Source organism: Orbicella franksi, chromosome 11 (assembly GCF_964199315.1).
Source record: "Orbicella franksi chromosome 11, jaOrbFran1.1, whole genome shotgun sequence".
Classification (NCBI taxonomy): Eukaryota; Metazoa; Cnidaria; class Anthozoa; order Scleractinia; family Merulinidae; genus Orbicella; species Orbicella franksi.
This window is the reverse complement of record NC_138155.1, coordinates 13,387,470-13,409,400: the sequence shown is the minus strand read 5'-3', so window position 1 is coordinate 13,409,400 and position 21,931 is coordinate 13,387,470. Positions and strand designations below refer to the sequence as shown.

General features: G+C 38.0%; 1 protein-coding gene and 1 pseudogene across 1 annotated transcript; both read right to left on the bottom strand.

Moving 5' to 3' along the window:
• LOC145503081 (uncharacterized) overlaps positions 1-1,180 on the bottom strand; it is a 1,602-nt pseudogene extending 422 nt beyond the window's left edge.
• A 9,685-nt stretch (positions 1,181-10,865) lies between these two features.
• On the bottom strand, positions 10,866-19,149 carry LOC145460300 (uncharacterized). The gene is made up of 3 exons (XM_081445058.1): positions 18,939-19,149; positions 13,643-13,990; positions 10,866-12,783 (listed from the first exon to the last, which is right to left on the bottom strand). Exons 1-3 carry the CDS (start codon positions 19,036-19,038, stop codon positions 11,732-11,734), a joined length of 1,500 nt encoding a protein of 499 aa, XP_081301184.1. The 5' UTR covers positions 19,039-19,149; the 3' UTR covers positions 10,866-11,731.
• Between the last annotated feature and the right edge of the window lie 2,782 nt (positions 19,150-21,931).

Below are 21,931 nucleotides of genomic sequence, written 5' to 3'. Positions count from 1 at the left end.
ACTGAGTTCAGATTTCTGTGAATACTGATGACAACTACAACACTGTTCACCATGTCCAAATAAAACTGCACAACCACGAGTTCTCCAATATTCTTGATGTGGAAATGAACTGCCATCATCATCATCATCGACAAAAAAAGGATCAACAGACTTTGGAATTACGTGATGCACGATACTGCTTGACAATTCAGATGGTTTCACCCCAGGACAAATAGACAGTGTGCTGATACTCTTTACAAGGTCAGACGCAGTAATGTTGGTAATTGATCTCAAGTTTGTAGTGTACAGTTCATGGTCTTCTGGTAGGAGCCATCCATATACATAAATAGTGAATCCTAGACTATCATCAATCATAATCTCAATTTCTGGAAGCGTAACTTGGGAATTTTTCTTCTTTAAAACTAGAGTGTCCTCTAGTTCCTGGACCATCCAACCGTTCAACGTTTTGAGTGTTTTTTCTCTTTTACAGAGGTCGTTGAAGCTTTAGTAATACTTCTTGGAGCTCTCTGTTACTGGGTTGTCATTTATCACGGATCTCGAAGGACGTGCATCTGGTTTTGTCGCATCATGACTTCTCTTCGGCATGTTCAACGTCGGCAAGTCTCCAATCTTTGGTTTCTTTTTCACCATCTTTTCCGAATGAACTGAAATAAAATTTTAAAAAAAAGATATTTTAAAACCACAATCAGAGTAAGGTTATAAAGTTCAAACAAACGAGAGACAGCAGTACTTACATAATTCTACATCCTCAGCTTTGAAATGTTCCTCACAGGTAAACACCTTGTCACTGTCGATCTGTTTTTGGAAATCTTTGTCAATAACTCTTGTTTTCGTGATCTCACTTAGCCACTCTTCTCGCCACTTCTTGTATTCGGCATTTCGTGCAGAGGGCAGTTTCCAGATGCCGATTCCTTTCGTCCTCCGGCACGTACCACAGCCAAAAACCGAACAGTTATCGCCGGGCATTTTACTTTCGAAATGATAAACTTTTAAAAACCATTCACGATGACAGAACTACATTTCTTAGCGTATAAAACACGTCAAATGACCACACTTCGCTCGCAAACGACGCCATCTTGAATTTGAGTGTGCACGGTCATTGTCACGTGACTTAAAAAAACTCAAACAATAACCTATCTCTTTGAAGTTTGCCGGTCTTCATAACCAGTCCCCTCCACTAACTATGACTTTATCTATTATTTGAACTTATTATCTTGTTAAGCTAGTAATAGTCGGGAAAATGTCTTACCTGTAGTCACTGTAAGTACCAAACCATGGCAGCTGCCATCTTGGAAACTGCTAAAAGCATGAGAACTAGTCCCCTGTTCATTTTCAGTGTTTAAATTGAATTAAGCCGTAAAGGGAAACAATAAGTAAGAATCACGAAACATCCATATTAAAAATGCACTATACCCAACACAAAAGTTCATTCCGTGTTTCGTGAAATATCATTTTGATAATATTTAGCGAGAGCAATAATTAAACGCATGGTATATATTTGGAGAAGGAACCCGGAAAGTGTGGATTTAAGGTCTCTGTGGGTTGGAAACGCGTAAAAAGCGTGGCTTAAAATAATAAATCAATGCTGTAAATTATTGTGGTGTTAATTATAGCGTCACGCCTCTGTCTTTGACATTCTGCCACATGCATCCCAAGCTTAAGTCGCAAACTTTAAAAGGTCACGTGACCACATCTTAATTATTTTCTAGCACAGATAATATGTTGCATATGTTATTAATATACCAGTTCCGTGTTAATTTTTGTACCGTGATGTACATTTTAAAACAATTCGATTCTCGGCCTCGTTTTCATGTTGGCAATTTCAGGACATGCGCAGATCTCGAGTTCAGGGCTTAACTAAGCTTGGATCCATATCAGAAATTGTTTGTTACGTGGCTAGTAGTAATCATGCAAAGTTTCATGCTTTTATCACGAAGGTGAACAATTCAGCTATTTTTTTGGACGATAACAGGTGTACTATACGTTTCGCCATTCGAAAATAACTTTATTGACAGTCACTAACGTTTAAGCGACAACCAAACTTAAGGTAAATATTTACTACTTTGTTTGACTGGCGTACTTTTAAACTTGATGCGTTCAACTCTGATTTGATTTTAGAATTTTAACCATTCTTTGCGTACTGTTACTTTTCCACTGAAATTTATGGGCCTATTGAATATCTAAAATACATGAGCGACGATCCTCATTTGATGACGGTTTAGCTTGCTAAGTAAAGTTTTGCATTCCGCATAGCTTATGCAAAAAGGTCAACCTGCATCGTGAACCGTCAAACAGTTGCCATTTCAGGGTTGTTGCGTGACAATAGCCACGCACGTACACTCATCAACGACAGGAGACCAATAAAAGAAAAATTTGGAATTGAGAGGCCTTAACGCATCACTACCTATCTTCTTTCCTTCGTCTTTTGTCCTGGCAGATTTTTGAGGTCACCCAAAGCAGGAATGCCCTGTAACACAGCACACTATTTTCTCAGTACCGACGCCTTATCCTCACGAAAAACAAATACAGCGCAAAGTGACGGACTGCAGGTCAAAGGAAGGATTGAAAAAAACACTAAAATTGGCATCTCAAAGAACAGGCCTCCTAATATTTTAAGAGAGGTAATGATGTCAGTAAAATTAAACACCACTAGTGCATGAGCATTTTTTACAGTTTCCTCAAGAGCAGCGAGGCACGGAGCTTTTCTCCTGACAAGGTGGTGCTGGTGATTCCAGATTTAAAGCATCAACAATCATTTACAGCATGCTAACTTTCAGCTTACTAAGCTTTCTATCCCGAACTAAACCGTAAATATTGAACTGGTCATATGTTATCGGATGCTGCAGATCTAGGGTGGAAAGGACCGCTTCCCTTGCTGAGGCGACGTTATATTCTTCCTCTACTGCACGAAGATCTATTTCGGAAACTAGCTGAGAGCGCCCTTTTGCGGAGAGGCGGGAAAAGTACGAGGAAATCTGCAGGGCGGAAGAAATTCAAAGCTTGAAAAGAGTTTTTCACCGCCAGCGGCTTCGGTGTGTCTCAGTTCCCTGGCGATGACCTCGGGACTTTTTTTTCTCGCTGTTCCTTACCCGATATCGAACTTTGCCTCCAAATATTCCCTTTGCTTTTCATTGAATTTGTAAGGTTTTTTTTTTTTTTTTTTTCATCCCTGAAGGCCCACCCTTCGTCAGAAAAAAGTAATGCTACGTTGGAAAACGCAGGTTAAAATGGCGTCTTAGGATTACAGTAAATTGACCACTGCACATTACCTGCCCTTGCAAGAAGCAGCTTTCACTGGAAGTCAACACCGGAATCATCGCTGATTTTGTGAAATGCAAGATGATTTTTCACTTTCTTTATACACTCTCGTAGGTAACGCATTTTATATCAACGGCTCTCTCTTTACTCGAACCGCACTCTCCACCCACTAACGATAAATAGCCACATGCGTGCCATGATAGAATATAAATAGTAAGTCAGAAAGCGTTCGCTGTGAAGTGAAGAGTGTGCTGCGAATAACTTTTACCTGAACCACTCACGCCCAGTAGTTAGTTAAATCGATCTGTATCTCAGGCAATTTATTGCTGATCACATTGTCACGCAACACAATTTAAGGGTGCGATTGGGGGACAAGTATTTTCACTGTCCAAAAAATCGTATCTCCATCAAGGTAAACTTTATGAAAAAAGCAGCAAAGTGATGAATAGCGTATTGAGAATTCCAAAGCTAGGAATGAATCTCTTAATTAACGTTTTAAAGGATTTTCTTTTAATTTAATAATGTCTACTATTTTTATTTCCGAAGCTCGAGTGAAGTATTTAATCATAAAGTAAGAAACATAAATAACGTCTTACTAATGTACACCTATTCTGGAATATACCAAAAAATTTTTCGTGAATGGAAATTTTCCCTATAAAAATACTACCGCAAAGCAGGCAATTGTTTACTAGTGGTAGTAATACTGTAAAGTTTAGCACGACGTTCCTTGTTTAATTAAATTATAGTTGTTTATTTTTTAAGGATATCCCTTTCACGTTTCACGAATTTTGTATTTCCATTGATTGAGTGGCTATCTGTACTCGTTATAACAAAAGTGTTAGGTATATTACATAAGATTCATGTCAAAAAAGGATCCATCGAAGCCATAGTCAAGTTCGCTACCGTGTGAATAAGTTTGCGTGACTCATGAAAGAGTAGTAGTGCTATTGAAGAAACAAACAGACTGGTCTACTAATAATTATATAAACCCAGGTTATTCTTGCATTTTGATTGGTTCCCGCCTATGATCCATTACAGGACAGACGCACGATTGACGTCATCACCACAACGGTTTTCCCCCTGTGTTTTAAAATGGCCCATGACTGGGCAAAAGATAAGGTGCAAAGAAATCTTGTCGAGGCATTGAACAGATACGAGAAGCATAGTCTAGCAGGAGGAAGAAGGATAAAGCCGTTTCTTTTTTAGAAAATGACTCAGAAAAAATACTCGAGCAGTCTCAGTCGGCAATCGAGCGAGACTAAACCAAACACAAAATTTGTCTTGGTAAACCGAGAACCATTGCTTTATCTCGAATTCAACAACCCAGTAAACAAAGTGTTTATGAGATTAATTTATTGAAAAAATTTAACTTTTCTCAGTCTCAAAATAATTGTTGACACACTGATTGATATCAGGAATGAAACATCAAAACCGCTTCTTCAAATCAGTTAAAATAAACACATCACCTTGGTTTCCGATGCGAATGTTCCAGTCCGTTTCAGGGCACAGTAGCGAGCAAAGTATAGCTCCTTACAGCTCATGGCCAACTGTAGTGCAGCTGAAAGGTGTCTCCGACACCATTTCAAACTGATTTGAGGATCACCAACCACAGAGGACACAACTTTTCACCATGACTGACGCGCCTTTCATTCAAAACTCAAATCGAATGGCCTCCAGGTTGACCACAACTGCAAGTTTTCCGAGCGTATTTTTTCAACTCCTGCAATATTCAAGGCAAAGTCCAAGCTTTTCGGCTCATAAGGCTGCTCTGATGACAAAACCCAACTTGACATTTCAGCATTTTCTTAAGATTTGTAGATTTCGCAGTTCAATCCTGCTTTCGCTGTAAGTCCTTTCATTCCACGACAAACGACACTCAAGTCAAGTTTGACAGTGGCGTGATTTTCCTGGACCAATCACATTTCTTTGCTACGCATAGCAACCAATGAGATTGCTTCATTTGGTATAGACAGTAGATTATGTCAAATGGCTTTTTTCGTGTTCGCCAAAGAGGGCAAAGGCAGGCTTTCGAGTAATGTTGAATGATTTTGAAATAAAAAAAGAAAAAAAAAAGCTTTATCTGTAGTAGTTTGTTTCGTTATTATATAAAACAAATAGATTCCATGTTGCGGTGCGTCTGTTCAGTAATAGATCACAGAAGAAGTCAAAATAAATAGAGACCTAAGGAAAGGGGTCATTGTAGTTGTACTGTAATCTAACGAAAGTTTTAAGAATCTTCTTCCCCTTCCCCTTTCTCCGCTGAAAAATAAACCTCTTTAAACGTTTTAAGAGTGTACAAGTTGCTATGGAAATGCAGACATCTACTTTATCCCAAACGATTTTGATGTTTATGGGAAATCTGATAACTCTGCAAGGTTCAACAGGTAAAGCGCTCCGATTTCTTTTGTATTAGTAAATGGCGAGGATATATTATTAGCTTGGTTATAAGATCTGCTGCATCCAATAACTGATCCGACAGGGTGGAAAGAACTTGACTTGGAAAACTTGACGAGGTTCACATCTACAGCCCCATTGCACTGATTCCGGTTCGCATGCGTTAAAACGCAACTTTAGTGAATGATGTAAGATGTGCGACATCGGAACATTTCTAACGTGAGCTAAAATTATATCTTGTGCATAAGTTTATGCAGTGTTTAGCGCAGGCTAAAAATTGTAATGTAAAGCCCTTCACCTAAGGCACAGCAATCTAACGATAGCTTTACAGCAACTTTACCTTTAGCTTTCTGAGTTTCTCAAAGGCTGCACGACGGCATTCCGTGTTGGAAGAGCGTTTTCTCCACGGTTCGTTGTCAATTTATACTTGCTCTACGGTTTTCCTTTCAAAGGTAAAAATCGTTGGTAAGGCAGCTGGTTTCAGTCTCAGTCTTTGATTCTTGAACTGAACTCTAAGTGTTGCCCTTAATGCGAGATTTTGCTCAAGGCATTGGGGAGAAAACTGAGGGGATCGGAGCAAAGTTTAGATGCCGGAGTTGGCGTGAAATCCTTCCTTTTCATTAGTCCCAACCATTCTTTACAACGCTTCTCGTCTTTGAGAGGAAAGGAAAAAACAGCTTACTTCATATTTGGGAGAATTACTGCAATCAAACGGTGCACAAAACACCATATTTGCAGTTCTGAAGTTTGCAATTCCCGCTCATGTAGCGCAGGAGAGCTCTCCAAATATGACGTCACAAGATCTCTTTCCGATAAATTTTCCGAAGTTTCTCCGAACCGTTCCGTTTGTTACACTGAAAGAAAAAAAGGCTGTTTTTAAAGTGATATATCTCGGCGACCTTTTGGGACTTCGGATTCGCACATTGTCTTTCATTTTAACTTAAAACCAAGGTGGGTGCAGTTTCGTTGCATTTGACCTTAAATTTCCGTGAAGGGTCAAGGAAGCTATCCGTATAAAACTTCATCCAAATAACATCAATAGAGATAGTGGAATCGAAATTCCTGAAGCATGGATACCTACAATCAGAAAGCATAACAGCCTGTCAGTTAGAATGCGGACCTATGAGGGGATAGCGTCACAAAGTCGGAATAATAATGAGGATAGAAATGCACCAATAGCAGCGAGCCAAGGTGCTACAAATAGCGACACGCAAAAATTGACCTCATCGACCGATGAAGACTAGCAGTATAGCAATCAAACCGTCGCGATTTACATCTTAAAGTGACTCCATCGTGAGACAAACGAGTGGAAATTGATCTATCCTAATAACAAAAAATGATGAAAATTTTTCAAAGGAGTGTTTGCATTTCCAATTTAGAAAAAATAAGAGGCAAAATCTGCACGACAGTCGCCTGTAACCTACTGATAAGGAGATAGTTCAATCACGGGGTCTAAAGAATGACATGACTCCTTATAGTGCATTGTCGAATTTAACCCCTGAACTTCATCCTAAAGCTCAGGAATATATACTTTATAGTTTCATGTACATGAAAAGAGATGACGTGCCTTTTAATTTTATTGACAAATGCCAGCAAGTTAAACTGTATTTGTTTGGCAAAATTAGGTAAAATGAAAGATTATCTTTGGTGGCTAGAGCCGGCCGTCCTTTTGTAGAGGCATGGTCTGATATACTGGATTGAACAATGAGCAGACTACTTTCTCTGACCTATCTTGTTTTCTACTGCCAATATTTCAGACGAGACGACACTGGGCATCATTAGCATAGAAATAAAGAGAAAAGACAAGGATTTAACAACGAGCCTTCTCACTCACACGTGAGTACGGGTCATAAAAACTAATAAAAAATAAAAAGTAGTAGAGAGATCTGCAAGTTCACGAGTGAATGGGAAAATTCACTGTGTTCAAAATGCACTCATAGTAAAAAATGTTTCTTAGGAATTTCGCTAATTGCCTGATATGATAATATATACTCACACATTTGTCATTGTTCTTCTTCATTCCTCGAAATCTAAGATAGATTTCAAAAGTGAGGTTTACTAGAACGAGAAACATTGTTTGAAGAGGTTCTTCGAAATTCAAGATGATAAGCCGCCTTTTCTAAAATTTTCAGTTTTACCAGTTTGAAAATTTCTTTAATTGTTAAAATTGCATTTGGGACTTGTAGGTTGAACTTGGTTTATTCTAGTTGATGGAATACGAAGACCTTTTGGAAGCCAATACATTTCCAGCGAAAGTGCTAGTTTTAGAGAGTTTCACGAAATTTCGCCGATTGAATTGAGTAGTCCGCTGTTCCGAAAAGAAAAATATTTGTTAAAGAAGATCTGGATTGCCATTTGTCAGCCGGCAATATAAAAACCAGAAGTTTATACTTGCATCAGCTGTCAGATCGTAATTCGGAGTCAGTCTTTAACAAGGCATACAATTTTGAAATTTTCCCTTTGATATAGTTAGGAATGGGTCGAGAAAAACCGTCTGATTTGAGATCCGAATTTGTTGCCATGTTTCCCGTAACTACGAGAATTACGATTTGAAGGTAAACAACTGCAAGCTAAAAAACAAAAACATTCTTTTAAGCAATGAGTTAGGTTTGCTGGTATTTAAGGTAAAAACAGTTTTTTTTTTTCTATTTGTAACTCTAGATTTGACTCCAAAGGTTCTTGTTGTCCAAAACGAAAACCACCCAATTTGTTTTCTTTTCTTTTTTTTTTTTTTTTTATTGTAAGTGACTCAGGATTTAAAGTATTATAACAAACGTGCCATTGCATCACTATAAGAACCACGATAAAGATATGTTTGCATGGCTACTGCTTTTTCAATAAAATCGAAAGCTGTCTTTTAAGAGTAATAAGGTCGAGTTACAGGCACGATGAGTGAAAAAAAAATTGTGATTTGTTTAAAAAAGGATTTAGCAGATATCAGTAAAGAAAATTGTTAAGAGAAAGATTTTTCAGAGTATTGCATGTCAGGTATCAGTAAGAATAAAGAGATCAGGTCTCAGTGATTAGCCATGTTCCAAATGAGCAAGGGACTGGGAAAAAATACCAAAAGTTGGTTGATTTGAAAAACTGAGCCTGGTACCAAATCGAGCATCTAAAATTCAGTACGTTTATCAAATAGCAGTGTTTTTGGTTCAAATACAAAGATGTAATACACTTTCGAAAGGCCGCGATTTAAGAGAGCTTTACATGATCTGGGGGCAATGTCGAGGAATTTTACCTCAGCTATCTAATATACCTAACTCTGTAACATGATTTTGGTTGGATGTCCGATTGAAGAAACCTTATTTGTGGTGAGTAAAAAAAAAAAAAAAAACAAAGCTCAGACCAGCAAAGACGTTTGTCCTGATTCAAAATTGGAACAGCCAAGTTAAAATTAATTCGACTTAAAAGAAAGACTCTTCAAGCTGATAAATTCAAAACAAGGTGGAATTTAAAACGAACTTTTGATATCATTTATTTTCTTTGAATTTATGTTTTTTAAATATTGATCTTGTATATTCACACGTTAGGTAAAGGAAAATGCTATTCAGTTTAGGGAATTAATCCTTATAAAGCTGCTATCGTCGTGATCGACGAATTCATTCTTTTGGCATATCAAATATCAAGTAGCAAAGTTTTTTTTTTAAGTAGGACGAAAAGTAGGTAGTTGATAGAGACCGAGAAAATCATTTCTATCCAGATAAACAACTTCATCTGCTCGCACGAGCCGGTTAAGCTTACCAAACTGGTAAAAACCATGGAAATCACGTGCAGTGACAATATCATATGACAGTGGAACCTCTCTACCACCTGCATATTTCACCTCTTGGACAAAACTGCTATTATCACTTTACCTAAGGAGTCACTTCAATTGCACACCTTTTGATAAAATGTCCTGCCTGGGTTGCCAGTTTTAAAATGTCATACACCTCTACGCCCGTCAGTGTAGAGTAGATGACAGAGACTTATTCTACCACCTGCAGACTTCACCTCTCGGAAAAAAAAAAAAAAAGGCTATTGTCACTTTCGCCGGCGAGCAGCCACTTCAATTGCTAATGTTTTGTTAAAATACCCTGCTAGTTCGTTTTGAAACGTCATAAATATCTACACTCTTCCGAGTGGAGTAGTTAATAAAGACTTATTCTACGACTTGTAGACTTCATCTCTTGGACAAAATTGCTATTACAGCTTTCTCCGATCGAGAAGCTACTTCAAGCACGTGCTTTGTTAAAATAACCTACTTTGAAAGGCCAGTACATCTCTTCACTTTTCCCAAGCACGCATGGCTTGTAACAGGCCCTCCCTGTAAAAACACCCTATTAAAAGTGAAAGAAAAAAATATTTTGCCTGAAAAGCTAGCAACTGAAAGGCTAAATCGAGATTGAAATAATGATAATAAAAAATGATTTAGTTTGATTCGAAATAATGTTCCGGTCAGTTAGGAACCATTAAATATTTCGCCGGTTGCAAAGCGTCTAAAAGCATAAAACTGGCTTTGTTGGTGGTCTTATAAAATATATAATTTGCAGAATCTGGCAACGAATCTCATGTCAATTTACTCATAAATTTTTCTAAGTTTCGAAGAAGCTAAAAAAAATGTCTCGAAATTCAAGGGGAAAGACGAAATTGAGCATACAGCTGAACGCTAATAATTAGATTCGAACTTGTCTAGTCATAGGACTTCATTTCTTGCAGTGGCAATTGCAGTTTCTATCAGTAAATAATTAATAGAGGGGAATGGTTATGAGGTTCGGCGAACATCAAAGGAACTAGCAGAAAAAAATGCCAAGATTTATGTTGGAAGGTCCACGCCCGTGCACAATGAGTTACGTAGCCAAAACGTTTCTATTGGCTAATTCTTCGGTCAGTAGTAAACAACTATTGTGTTTTGTGAACGATCAACGCTAAAAAAGAGAACAAAAACATACAACTTAGAACTTTGTCGCGTTTCAGAACTATTCCCCTCTATTAACTATGATCAGGACGTGGAAACCTTTCACGTCTGTATCGAAATGAGCCAATCCTAGCAGATTCAAATTCCTGTTTCTGAACAGCGATAAAACCTGATTGGATGAATACCTGTCAATCTGTTAACAAGTTTATCAGAGTATTTAGCGGCGAGCTTTTTTACGGGAAAAAAGTTGCAGTTGAAAAATGGCCGATTACAATAAGTTTTTAACGCAGGTGTGCAACGTAAAGCTGGGTGAGATAAATCTCAATTTTGCAGAAAAAGAAGCTCTTGAATCACTTTTAAGTTGAAAGAATGTTTTATAAGTGCTTCTTACTGGATTTGGGAAAAGTCTTTTTGACAAAAGCCTTGTCTCTGGTAAAGAATTCCGACATTTTCTGTCCGCCTCAAGGGTACACACCATCATGCTGAATGTAACTGAGAGAACGCTAAAGTACTAAAATGACATATCACGGACCAATCAAAAGCAATCCATTAAGTACTTAGTTAATACTGACCAATCAAGATATTTACATTTTTCTGCGGAATTAAAAACAGCTAAGAAACAGCGTCCTTCCAGGCGCCCCATACCTCCGTCCCTATCCGATCGTGCTTTAAGCTTTCGTTTTCCCTTTTTCTGCCTCTTGAACGCCTGCCAAGCAGGGTAGATATGAATGCAGTGGACTATAACTATATCCCAAAAATCTAAGCCACATTTTGACATTGTTTATGTTACCATTTATACCACATTCTTATATAAGACTCATTAAACGTTTTCTCATCAACAACTTTCCATCGCTCGCTTTCTTGTGACTGTGGTCATTTGATCACTTAGTATGATCCTATGGTAGAGTATTTAAAAACTATTTTTTGCTCTGAGATTCGAATGGGATTTGATCAACTAAAACTCAAAATGTCTTATACCCGAAAGGTTGCTGGGCGGCTGCTCAGAGGGGCGTTGAACTGTCCAACGGAGGTTACATAACGATAAGCAACGACGTTTTACTGATTTGAAGTTTATTTTTGATAACTTAGTTAATCGTTTACAAACATTATTTCTTTTTGGATCATTATATCATATATGTTTCTTCGTCAAGTCCACGGTATGATGATTCTGTACCGCTTCCACGTTTATCCGAATCTTGAGCTTGGTTTTGAGCTCGGTCGCTTTGGGCTAGGGTACTTTGAGCTAGGGGTGCTTTTTGAGCTCGAAGGTTTGTGTTTCGGGCTTGTTTTTGAGCTGGGGTATTGTGAGCTCGGGTATTTTGAGCTAGAGGTGCTTTTTGAGCTCGAAGGTTTGTGTTTCGGGCTTGTTTTTGAGCTGGGGTATTGTGAGCTCGGGTATTTTGAGCTAGAGGTGCTTTTTGAGCTCGAAGGTTTGTGTTTCGGGCTTGTTTTTGAGCTGGGGTATTGTGAGCTGGGGTATTTTGAGCTAGAGGTGCTTGTTGGGCTCGAAGGTCTTTGTTTCGAGCTTGGTTTTGAACTCGGGTATTTTGAGCTTGGTCCTGAGCTCGGATATTTAGAGCTCGAGCCCGGAGGTTTAGAGCTCGAGGATCCGGGGCGCTTTTTGTCTTTGCCGGATTTTCCTGTAGGGGGATACTCCTCACTGGGAAGTTGTACATTTGAGCAACTTCTAGCTGCTCCTGGAAACAGCTTGACCCTTCCCCTCGTTCTGTCCCGTTTGAGGCCATTAGTTTGGACGTCAAACTGAAGAATAACGTTCAGCTGTGCTTGGGTAATTTCCTGTGTAAGCGATGCAGGGACGTTGTTTCCAATCACGGCAAAGGAATCGCACTGGCCACCTGGGTATAAACACGTGCCCGCAGTCCACAATAAATTAGGTCTATCTATGCCTCCATTAACCAATTGGGTAATCGGAGCTGGAACTGGTTGTGGAGGAGTGTTTTGAAAAGCAGCGAATGAACTCCCTGTTACAAGAAACAATTCACCGTTCCCCGGTATGCATGTCTGCACTGCATAGTTTCGAATCCTTCCTTCAAAATTGCTCCACAGTCCGGTGTTAAAAGGAGCACACTGGGGCACGGCATTTGTGTACTGATACGTGGAACGAACGCTGTTCGCGGCATTCGCCGGGTTACCTGAGGCAGTCATAGCTGGGTACAGGTGACCTCTGTGGCATGGCTGCCCTTGGTACATGTTAGTGGTTCCTTGGAAAGTGATGCCTTGTAAGGAAGGAAAATTTATAATTTTCAACGATATTAACAAAAAAAGAACGGACTGAAAAATTGATAAGTTTGAAGTGCAGGGGTGAGATAGGCAATTGTTAATCCCTGTATGTTTTAGTTTTGAAGGACTTGGAAAATTTAGCCTTAATTTTTTAAGTTCGTCATTCTTGATTCGGGTTAATACTCTCGATTTTTATCCATCCTTGTTCCTACATGCTTTATTCTTTGTTTGTTTTTTTTTCAATCTTGTACACTACTATTTTCAGGTTTCTTGTACGTGGCTCAAAGAAATCAAAATGCCATTCGACTGAGTTCCTTAAAGGGCATAAGAAGATTAGCAAGAAATAATTTTGAAAGCGTTTGGAGGTACGATTATCACACAACAGGCCGTGTACATGCTTGTGGAACTGCCCCCGACCTTTTGCAAGATTACAGTATTACTCCAAATTTGTTATAAGTTACTACGGGTACTCTTCTAAACCCTCATCCCCACGGGTTGATCGAATAGCTAGGGCTTTACCTAAGGGTAAGAGAGTAATTCGCCATAATCATAAAGGCCTTCTTTCCTAAGTAATCTCTCACACCAGGCTTCAGAAATCCCTAAAGGCGTATAGAAATCAGTAACCGATCCTCTGAGCCAAAGTTTAGTCGGGTGGGCAGCCCAAACGCCTCCACACTTATTTTCATTCTTCGTGTATGACGTTTCTACGCAACTTGCGTCGCAATATATAACATGGGAGCACTACTATGTCAAATATAATTTAGAAGGTATTACTTTCGAAGTAAGGTCTACATGGAGATTAACTCTCTCACTCTTCATCCTCTTTTTTTTTTTTTGTACATGTAAATATGTTACCGGGAGTTTGGATCCATCCATCTACATTTTGTGCTTGAAAAGCAATGTTTCCTCTATGCAAACGGTACCCTGAATACACTGGAATTCCTCGAGCTTCATCGTGCATCGACGCGTAGTAGTAGACTCCCGGCGGCTGTCTCTCTTGACAGATGTATCTCATATTCTGTAAATTAGCAGTGCGTAACCCAACTGGTGGCTGTCCGTGTAAAAAGAACTGTGTGAAGCATGGCTGGTTAGAATTTAAAAATATATTGGCAGGAAGCTGAGCCGCTCGTCGGATTCCTTCAACATCTTGATCGTGGTCTTCTTCGGTGCTGTTCTTGATGTCGGGTATACGAGCCTGGTTATCTAGTTCACAAATAAAATATAATATAAACATTCTTGGCTGACTCGCTGTTAAATGAATCACAGGCCTTTTTTCTATCTAGATCTCTTCGAACGCTCGTTATACAAATCGTCCCGTGTTGGGTCGCCCTTCACGTAGCCCTGCGCCTGCACTCAGCGGATTTCCCCTCTCGAGAGGGGCCGAGGAAGACTGGGAACAATACATTAATTCGCCGCCCGTGACAAGTATATAATCCTGCAAAACACGTCGGATTTAACCATTTTGATCAGAGTTTTTATGTTTCAAGTGATTTTTCCTCTTTATTAGGTATCGGAAAAATCAATGCTCACTTAAAAACACGTCAGATTATAAGCAACGTGTTCACGAAAGGTCCAACAAATAATAAATATACATTAAATAAATAAATAAATATACATTTATATAGCGCCATTTTCCACTAATTGTCCATGGCGCTTTACAATACTTTAAAATTAAAATCCTAATTCTTTAAAAACCTAAAATCCTAAATCCTAAAAGTTAAAATCATAAGAATTAAATACGCTATATAATACAATTAGGCTACAAATAAAAAGTAAAAACTACAAATCAAATGCACGCTTAAAAAGATAAGTCTTAAGATTAGCCTTAAAACTGCCTCTGATGATGAAAGTCTGAACAAGATCCGCCACAGAAAAATTCGAAGTTGAACGCCATGAAATGTTGACACAAGAATAGGTACTTTCTTGAAAAGATTAAGAGGTGAGCAATCTGATATTTTTCATTGTTGATAGTGGTAGTCTTTAGGGTTGATTACAGTTTTACAGTGTAAGTAAGCTTATTTTACGCTAGATTTTTGATTCGGTCAGTGTAAAACGCAGACTGCGGAGCGCAAACTACAGACTAAAATGCAGACTGACTGACCATTGAGTCCTAACCTAAAACAGGCTAACTGGAGCATTGTTTTAGGCTAACCTAAGTGATATCCAGGCTAACTGGAGTGATATTCAGTCTAACCGGAGCGCGACTCAGCTGACCGGAGTACAGTCTTTCACTGCAGTTAGCCTGAATAATCATGTTTAAGATCAGCGCCTGATACTTATTATAAAACGATACGTGCTTATGAAGTCTGTAGTCTGCAGTATGCATTTTACTCTCAGTTTGCATTTTACTCTCAGTCTGCATTTTACCCTAGTCTGCAGTCCGCAGTCTGCGTTTTACACTGACGATTTTCAATTTGATTGCCAGCAAAGTGGAAGTGAAATCGGAACATCTAGAACCTGAGTGACATATCAAATTAGCAAAAAAATTGCATTGACCTGTAGCTTTCTAAAGGTGATTTGGACACTCCCATTAGGGGGCCTGGATAATTGGATAATTCATTTTACTTCAAAATTCTTGGTCTCGTTTGATAACCAGCTCTATAAGCTTTAATTTGGTATAGAGGTTTAGGTATCTACAGTACAGTGTAAGAGGGGAGCATTACTTCTCTTGGATGCGAAACACCTATATACAGTAACCTTAAACCATGAACTTATTGCTTCCTTCCATTTTTTGTGAAACAATTTATGACACAGCCACCTTCATAGTGGAGCTCCCAGCGGCCGCCGCCAAGCGGAGCCCCATAACTATAGAAACAGAACCACATGCACGTTTACAAATAGAAAACCATAGAACTATTTTTTCATGGTCAACATGTCTAGTAGTGTGGATCATGGCGGGTGCGCCCAACAAAGCCAACGCCACAGAACATGGCGGCCATAGTTTAATTGTACATGTATGGTATTGGACATCCATGTCATGGTCAATTGACAGCTGTCAAAACAAGGTATCTGCTGACCAGTATTATGTGACCATATCACGGGCTCAGGTTAAGAGCTCATCAAGATCACATGTTTTTTAAAAAGTTGACCGTTGACGAAGTACTGGTTTTTTTTTGGATCGTGAGCTCACGCTAGGTTAACTTGTTGATCAGGGCCGGGTTGTTCAGAAGGTATACTAATGTTTTTCACTGCTTATGTTTTACGTAGTTTGAGATTATTGAAACTCAAAACAGAAGGCCAGACATTATAAACAGAAAACCTCATTGCAAAGTTACAAAACTCACATCAAAATCCTGGGTTAGCTTACTCGGGCTTTGAGCAATCCGGCCCTGGAGCTCCACTTTTAGGCTTGGCTAAATCTAAATATTACAATGTTTACAACTGACTCAGTGGTGGCATGAATTTGTACATGCATTTCGTAAGATAATCGTGCATTGCTATTTGCCTTCATGCTGTACATCCATCAATAGTTCAGTTTTTTTCTTTTTTTTTTTTTTTTCATAAAATATGCTATGAATACTGTCTACCTTTTAAAAAATACTGGAATTCTACATAGCCTTAAGACACTTCCCAAAAGTGACTGTGAAAAGATACAGTTAAAGGTATGACAGCTGTACAGTATTAAAAACAGCATACAGGAATATAATGAGATCCATTTCCTACTGCAAAATTGCAACATTCACAATGAAAAAATCACCCTGGCATTAATGGTAAAAATAACACTTTGTGGATGAACACTTACAGCATGTAGGCTACTATCAACAATTTTATAATTCAACTTCAATAATTGATGTGTTTTTTTTTCTCCACGAAGACTGTGGACTACAGGGACTGTTAACTACTGGGTGACCCCATCAAATATATAATTTTGTAATTAAATTATGTCAAAAATTAATCAGTAAGCTATAAGTAAGGTATACCATCTACACATATTTTGCCTTTACTACATGTAGACAATTGAACACACACGGAGGTTTTGATGCATATGTGCATTTGGTCAGCCAAATCCAAGGTATGTTTAATTAAGACATCAGTAAAATTACAGCTGAATGGACAAAAAAATATATCCTACATGCACCAAAGTTGAACTCGTAAACCCCCTCAAAAAATTGAAAAATAGGGAGCTTGTATCCCCGAATGCAGTGGCACCAATGGAATCATCTCTGTGTAGAGCTTTCTCTGCATGCAGGGTCATTGATTGATGTAGAAAAAATAGTTCGTGTTCATGTGCAAAAGGGGAATATGGAGGTGCTATTAACAATTTACCACGTTTCGGAAGAGTGTATTGATTTAGTATTTTGGAAAATTATGTTCCATACTTGCTGCATCAGCAAGCCTAGTGTAATACTAATCATCCACTCGACATTTTAACAACAACAACAAAACCGAGGAAAACTACATAAACACAAGTATGCATATCACTACACCTGAATCAAACGAAGGATGCCAGAACTGTTACAGAAAATTCGTTTAAGATTGATTGTCATTCCAGTTAAAGCCAACAAATGCATTTAGAAGCCACAAAACGTCCAAAATCTCAAAGACTTGCGGTGTTTAAGTTTAAAAGTTATTCGCGCCAAAGTATAATTTGAATATTATTTTTGCCGACGGCTTTGCAGTCCTTTTTTCGGCCGTAGCTTTGAGTCTTTTACCAATAACCTTAAAAGAAATTCAGCCAAACATTTCACTAAACCCAATAAATTAAACAAACAAAACGAGGAAGTCTCCATAATTTGTAAACGCAGTATGCATGACAACATACGAGCGTCAAAAGCTGTCAAGGATAGCAAATCGATGGTTTTCCTTCTTCCAAAGGTAAACAGAAGAAATTATAGCAGTCTACAAAGCGGCTGCCCTTACTAACACAAAGAAAACTTCAAAACTCGCCTGACAGTATTTGCAAATACAGTTTTATTACTTTTAGACGTGAGGTTATCGGTATACAGCGAAAAACGACAGAAAACTAAGCTTGTTTGTTTACAATATGCAACTTTATATTCAACAACGACTCCAGTCTTATTGTTTGAAATTTATCAAATTTCTCCCAGTATGGTTCCAAATCAGATAATCAGGGAGACTTTAAAACTCCTGATGAAGATATAAGCTTAACTTCTAAGCTTATCTCGCCGAAGCAACTACATAATTTTTATGGAAAACGCGAAAGTTTCTATGTAACAAAGTCGCTTACCACAATTTCGCAGTTTACTTCAGTTTGAATCCTGTAACGAATCAACCACTTTTTTCCCGCTGTGTTTTTTCCTCTAAACACAAGAAACGCGTTTGATTTCTCTTGTTGATCACCTAATCATGTGACTTCCTGCACGGCTGCACATCTCGACGCGCGAAGTTCTGTAGTCTTCTGAGTAAACCTGTCGGGTATTCCAGCTCTTTTCTATAGCCGTCGTTCGCTCTGCCTCACGGCATTGTTCGGTATTATTTCATATCCTTTCTCTAGCCCTAACTCGATCTAATTCACAGCATTGTTCAGTACTATCTCGCCTCCTTTCTAGCCTTAGCCCGCTCTTTCGCGATCTTCTTCGCCACTTCTTTGGCTGTTAATCCTTGCTCTCTGCCGTTCTCTTTCACGTTCTGCTTCAGTTAAACCCTATCTTGAAAACGTTAGATCAACCCCTCCGATCGTTTGTTAACATAACAAATAGAAATAAGTTTTTTTTTCCCCTGACTTTTCTGAAAAATCTCGCCCAGAACAGATGGCATTCCTTAGCTTACCCGTGAGGGCTACCTCGAGACGCCCCTCCTCCTCCCCCAGAGTCTGTACGGACGGCGTTCGCTCGCTCGTACGCTGACGTCATAATCAAATTTTATCGGCTTGATGCGTTATCAATTTTATTTACCCATGGTGCTTCGCTGGCGCGCTTCGCGGGCTGAAGCTCCGCTATGAAAATTTATCAAGGAATCATGAATTTCTCAATTGTCATTTTTTTGTGTGTGTAATGTCGATTTTTTAGCGGGTTTGATCTGTATTTCAGTAGCTTGAGATGTAACTTCTGACGTGAAATTCATTAGGTACATAACGGAAACGTGGACTGTCTTTGAAATCTCTTAGGATTTGAAAACTAAAGTTTATGTATATATATCCAGTTTTAATTTGACCATCTTAGCGAGAAGCAAGAAGACTACTTTTACTCACCTGTCTTGTTTACCACTGGCAATCTTCCAGAGAAGACACTGGGTATCATCAGCATAGAAATAAAGAGACAGGGCAATATTTTAACAACGAGCCTTTTCATCTCAAAAGTGAGCGAGGGTAAAAATTGCGCCAATACTGAATTTACTTAGAAGAGAGAGTTTTGTAACCTCTTGAGAGAATGATGCAAGTTTACCGTATCGAAACTTATAGCAAAACCCATAGCAAAAACATGTTTCTTAGGAATTACGTTATTGCATTGATTGTCCAATCACCTGATAGGACAATATACACTTTTAAATTTTTCATCCTATTACTTAATTCCGAGAAAACTAAAATAGATTTCAAAAGAAGAGTTCACTAGAGCGAAAAATATTGTTTGAGAGGTTCTTCAAAACTCAAGATGAAGAACAGCCTTTTTAGAATTGTTCAGTTTTACAAATTAGTTTTACAGGTCTGAAAATATCGCTGTATTGCTAGGATCGCCTCTTAACATCAAATGGCTGTGAAACATGCAGGTCGAGCTTGTTTATTTACATGATTTGCAAGGATTTTTTTTCAAGCTACTGCATTTTTAGGGAACTTTAAGAGTGCTTGTCACGAAAACTTTCAGTTTGCTAGAATTAATGGGAATTTTCACATCTATACCCCACTGCCAACACAGTAAAGGACAAATTTTCGTCACACAATTAAGCAGATTCTCCCATAGCACGTTGTGATGACAATAACTGAGATATTTCAATCGCACAAGAAGGTAGGGGGATAAGGGAATGTTAGATTTCAACTTTGGAATCATTTTTTCGCTTAGGAATTTTGTAATTATATTGATTCTGTAATCGTCAGGTAGGATAATATATGCTCGTAAATGTTTCATCTTGAAACGTAAAATAGTTTTCTAAAGTGTAATTCAATACGGCGTAAAATATTGTCGGCGTGGTCCTTCAAATTCAAGATGAAGAACAGGTTTTTAGAATTTTTCAATTTTACCAGTTTAAACTTTTCAGCTTCATGTCAAATGAAATGGAAACAGTAGGTTTAACTTAGGTTATTTCAGTTAATGATTGACGAAAACACTTTGTGAGCTAACTATGTTAAGTTTCCGTCAAAAATGGGATTTCTGAGACCTTGCCATAGAGCCTTTTAAGAGACCTAGTTTTGACGATTTAACAGGTCACATCATCCACTTGTGCGAAAAGAAAAAAAATAATAGAATCACTGGCAATTCCCACGCCTGTGCCACTCTTTTAAGACAGAATAGGACACAGTTTCCTTGTATGAGACTTTTCTATGGCCAAAAATACATTTTTAAGTGTTTTAACGATTAAACAGATCACATCATTTTACTGTACGATGGTATTTACCGATATATTTCAATTGTACAAGCTACGTGTGGAGTACGTTTGATTTTAACTCAGTGAAGTTGGATTCAAGCGAAGATTCTTTGTTCAGTTTCCATTGCCTCTTCAGATTCAGATTCAGATCCAGAACCATTTTGTGCGGATATAAGATTCTTTACAACTAAAGTCACCCAACGAGCTAAGATATTAAAAGAAATACCTGAACCAACAAGATAAATGGTTATTTGTAGGACTTTGAGAAAAAGCTTTGCGTTTTTTATTGCCTCGTTAGAGGTTGATACAGTTTTTTTTGTACTTTAACGTACTTACGATTTAACGTGCAGATTTACCATAGTCGTTTTTCTTTCCAAGGTGCAAATTAATATAATTGTGTCTCTTTCCAACCTGATTTTAAAAAGTTATCCACAGCACCAGATGTCGTCAGTACAATCATAATTCCATGTAATTGCAAAACATTTTCATCAAGAACGCGTCTGTCTCAATTTAGGGCATGAGATTAAACCTGCGCTAACAAGCAATTTGCAAGCAATATAACTGTGGGAGAGAATGTGACAGATTCAGGCTGTTAAAATCGAAGATTTTTTTACGAAATTTTGCAGGCAAATATTTGTCTAAATGGATATGGAATATCGTTAATTGTTAGTCGGCAATTTATTTGTATATATGAACACTTTCCAAGTAATACCTGCAAAATTTTCAAATGATAATTAGAACAGCGCCTTAAACGACAAATACAATATTTATAATGTTTCGTTTTTATTGAGGTAAAAATGGATCAGAAGTGTTTTGGAACTTGTTTACATGTGTCTAGTAACTACGAGAATTGCAGTTAGATGGTAAAAAGGCAAGTAGAACACATTTCCAATAAGCAATAAGCCTTTTAAACGACAAGATTTTAAGGTAAAGTCGAATGAATTGCTATTGAGAAAGTCCATTTTCTGTCAGTCTTCGATTTGCAATTTTAAATTTGCTAGCAAGGGATTCGAATTTGTCTCTTCAATCAGATTACAAAACTTCAATGAATGTCATACACTGGACGTTCCAATAACTTCTAATTCTGCTTTCTAAGAAAATTAGGTCGTCTTTCCGACACAACGAATGACAGAAATTGTTTAATTGACAAGATGCTGTCAGATACCTGAAAAGGCAATCGTAATTTGCCGAAATAAGAGGTTTTCAGATTCAATGCAATATCGAGACTCAGCCATTGTTGCATTCACAATTTTGGGTTTTGATTAGTTCCGAATTCAACATTTTGGCTCTTTACTAGTTATACGTTAACCCAACCAAACCGTACTCTTGAGTTGAATCATTAGATCGGTAGCGATACATGTTTCATGGTTAACATAATGAGAGCTTTAAATAAAATTCAAAAGGAGCCAAGAAAAGTCTTGAAAAGTAAGACGAACTGATATTTCTTATGTTTTTAATGTTGGGAAACAAAAAATTATAGAGCGTATCTTAAAGACATTGTAACATCAAATTGTAACAAGTTAGATTCTGATCGACTAAATCAACAGTTGAGAAAGATAGGTAAAAATATTCTATGAAAGCAAATGAACAAACAAGTTTTATCTGCTCTTTTTTCTGCTAAACTTTTTTTACTTTTCTTCGGATTAAGCTTAAGTAGTTGATAGA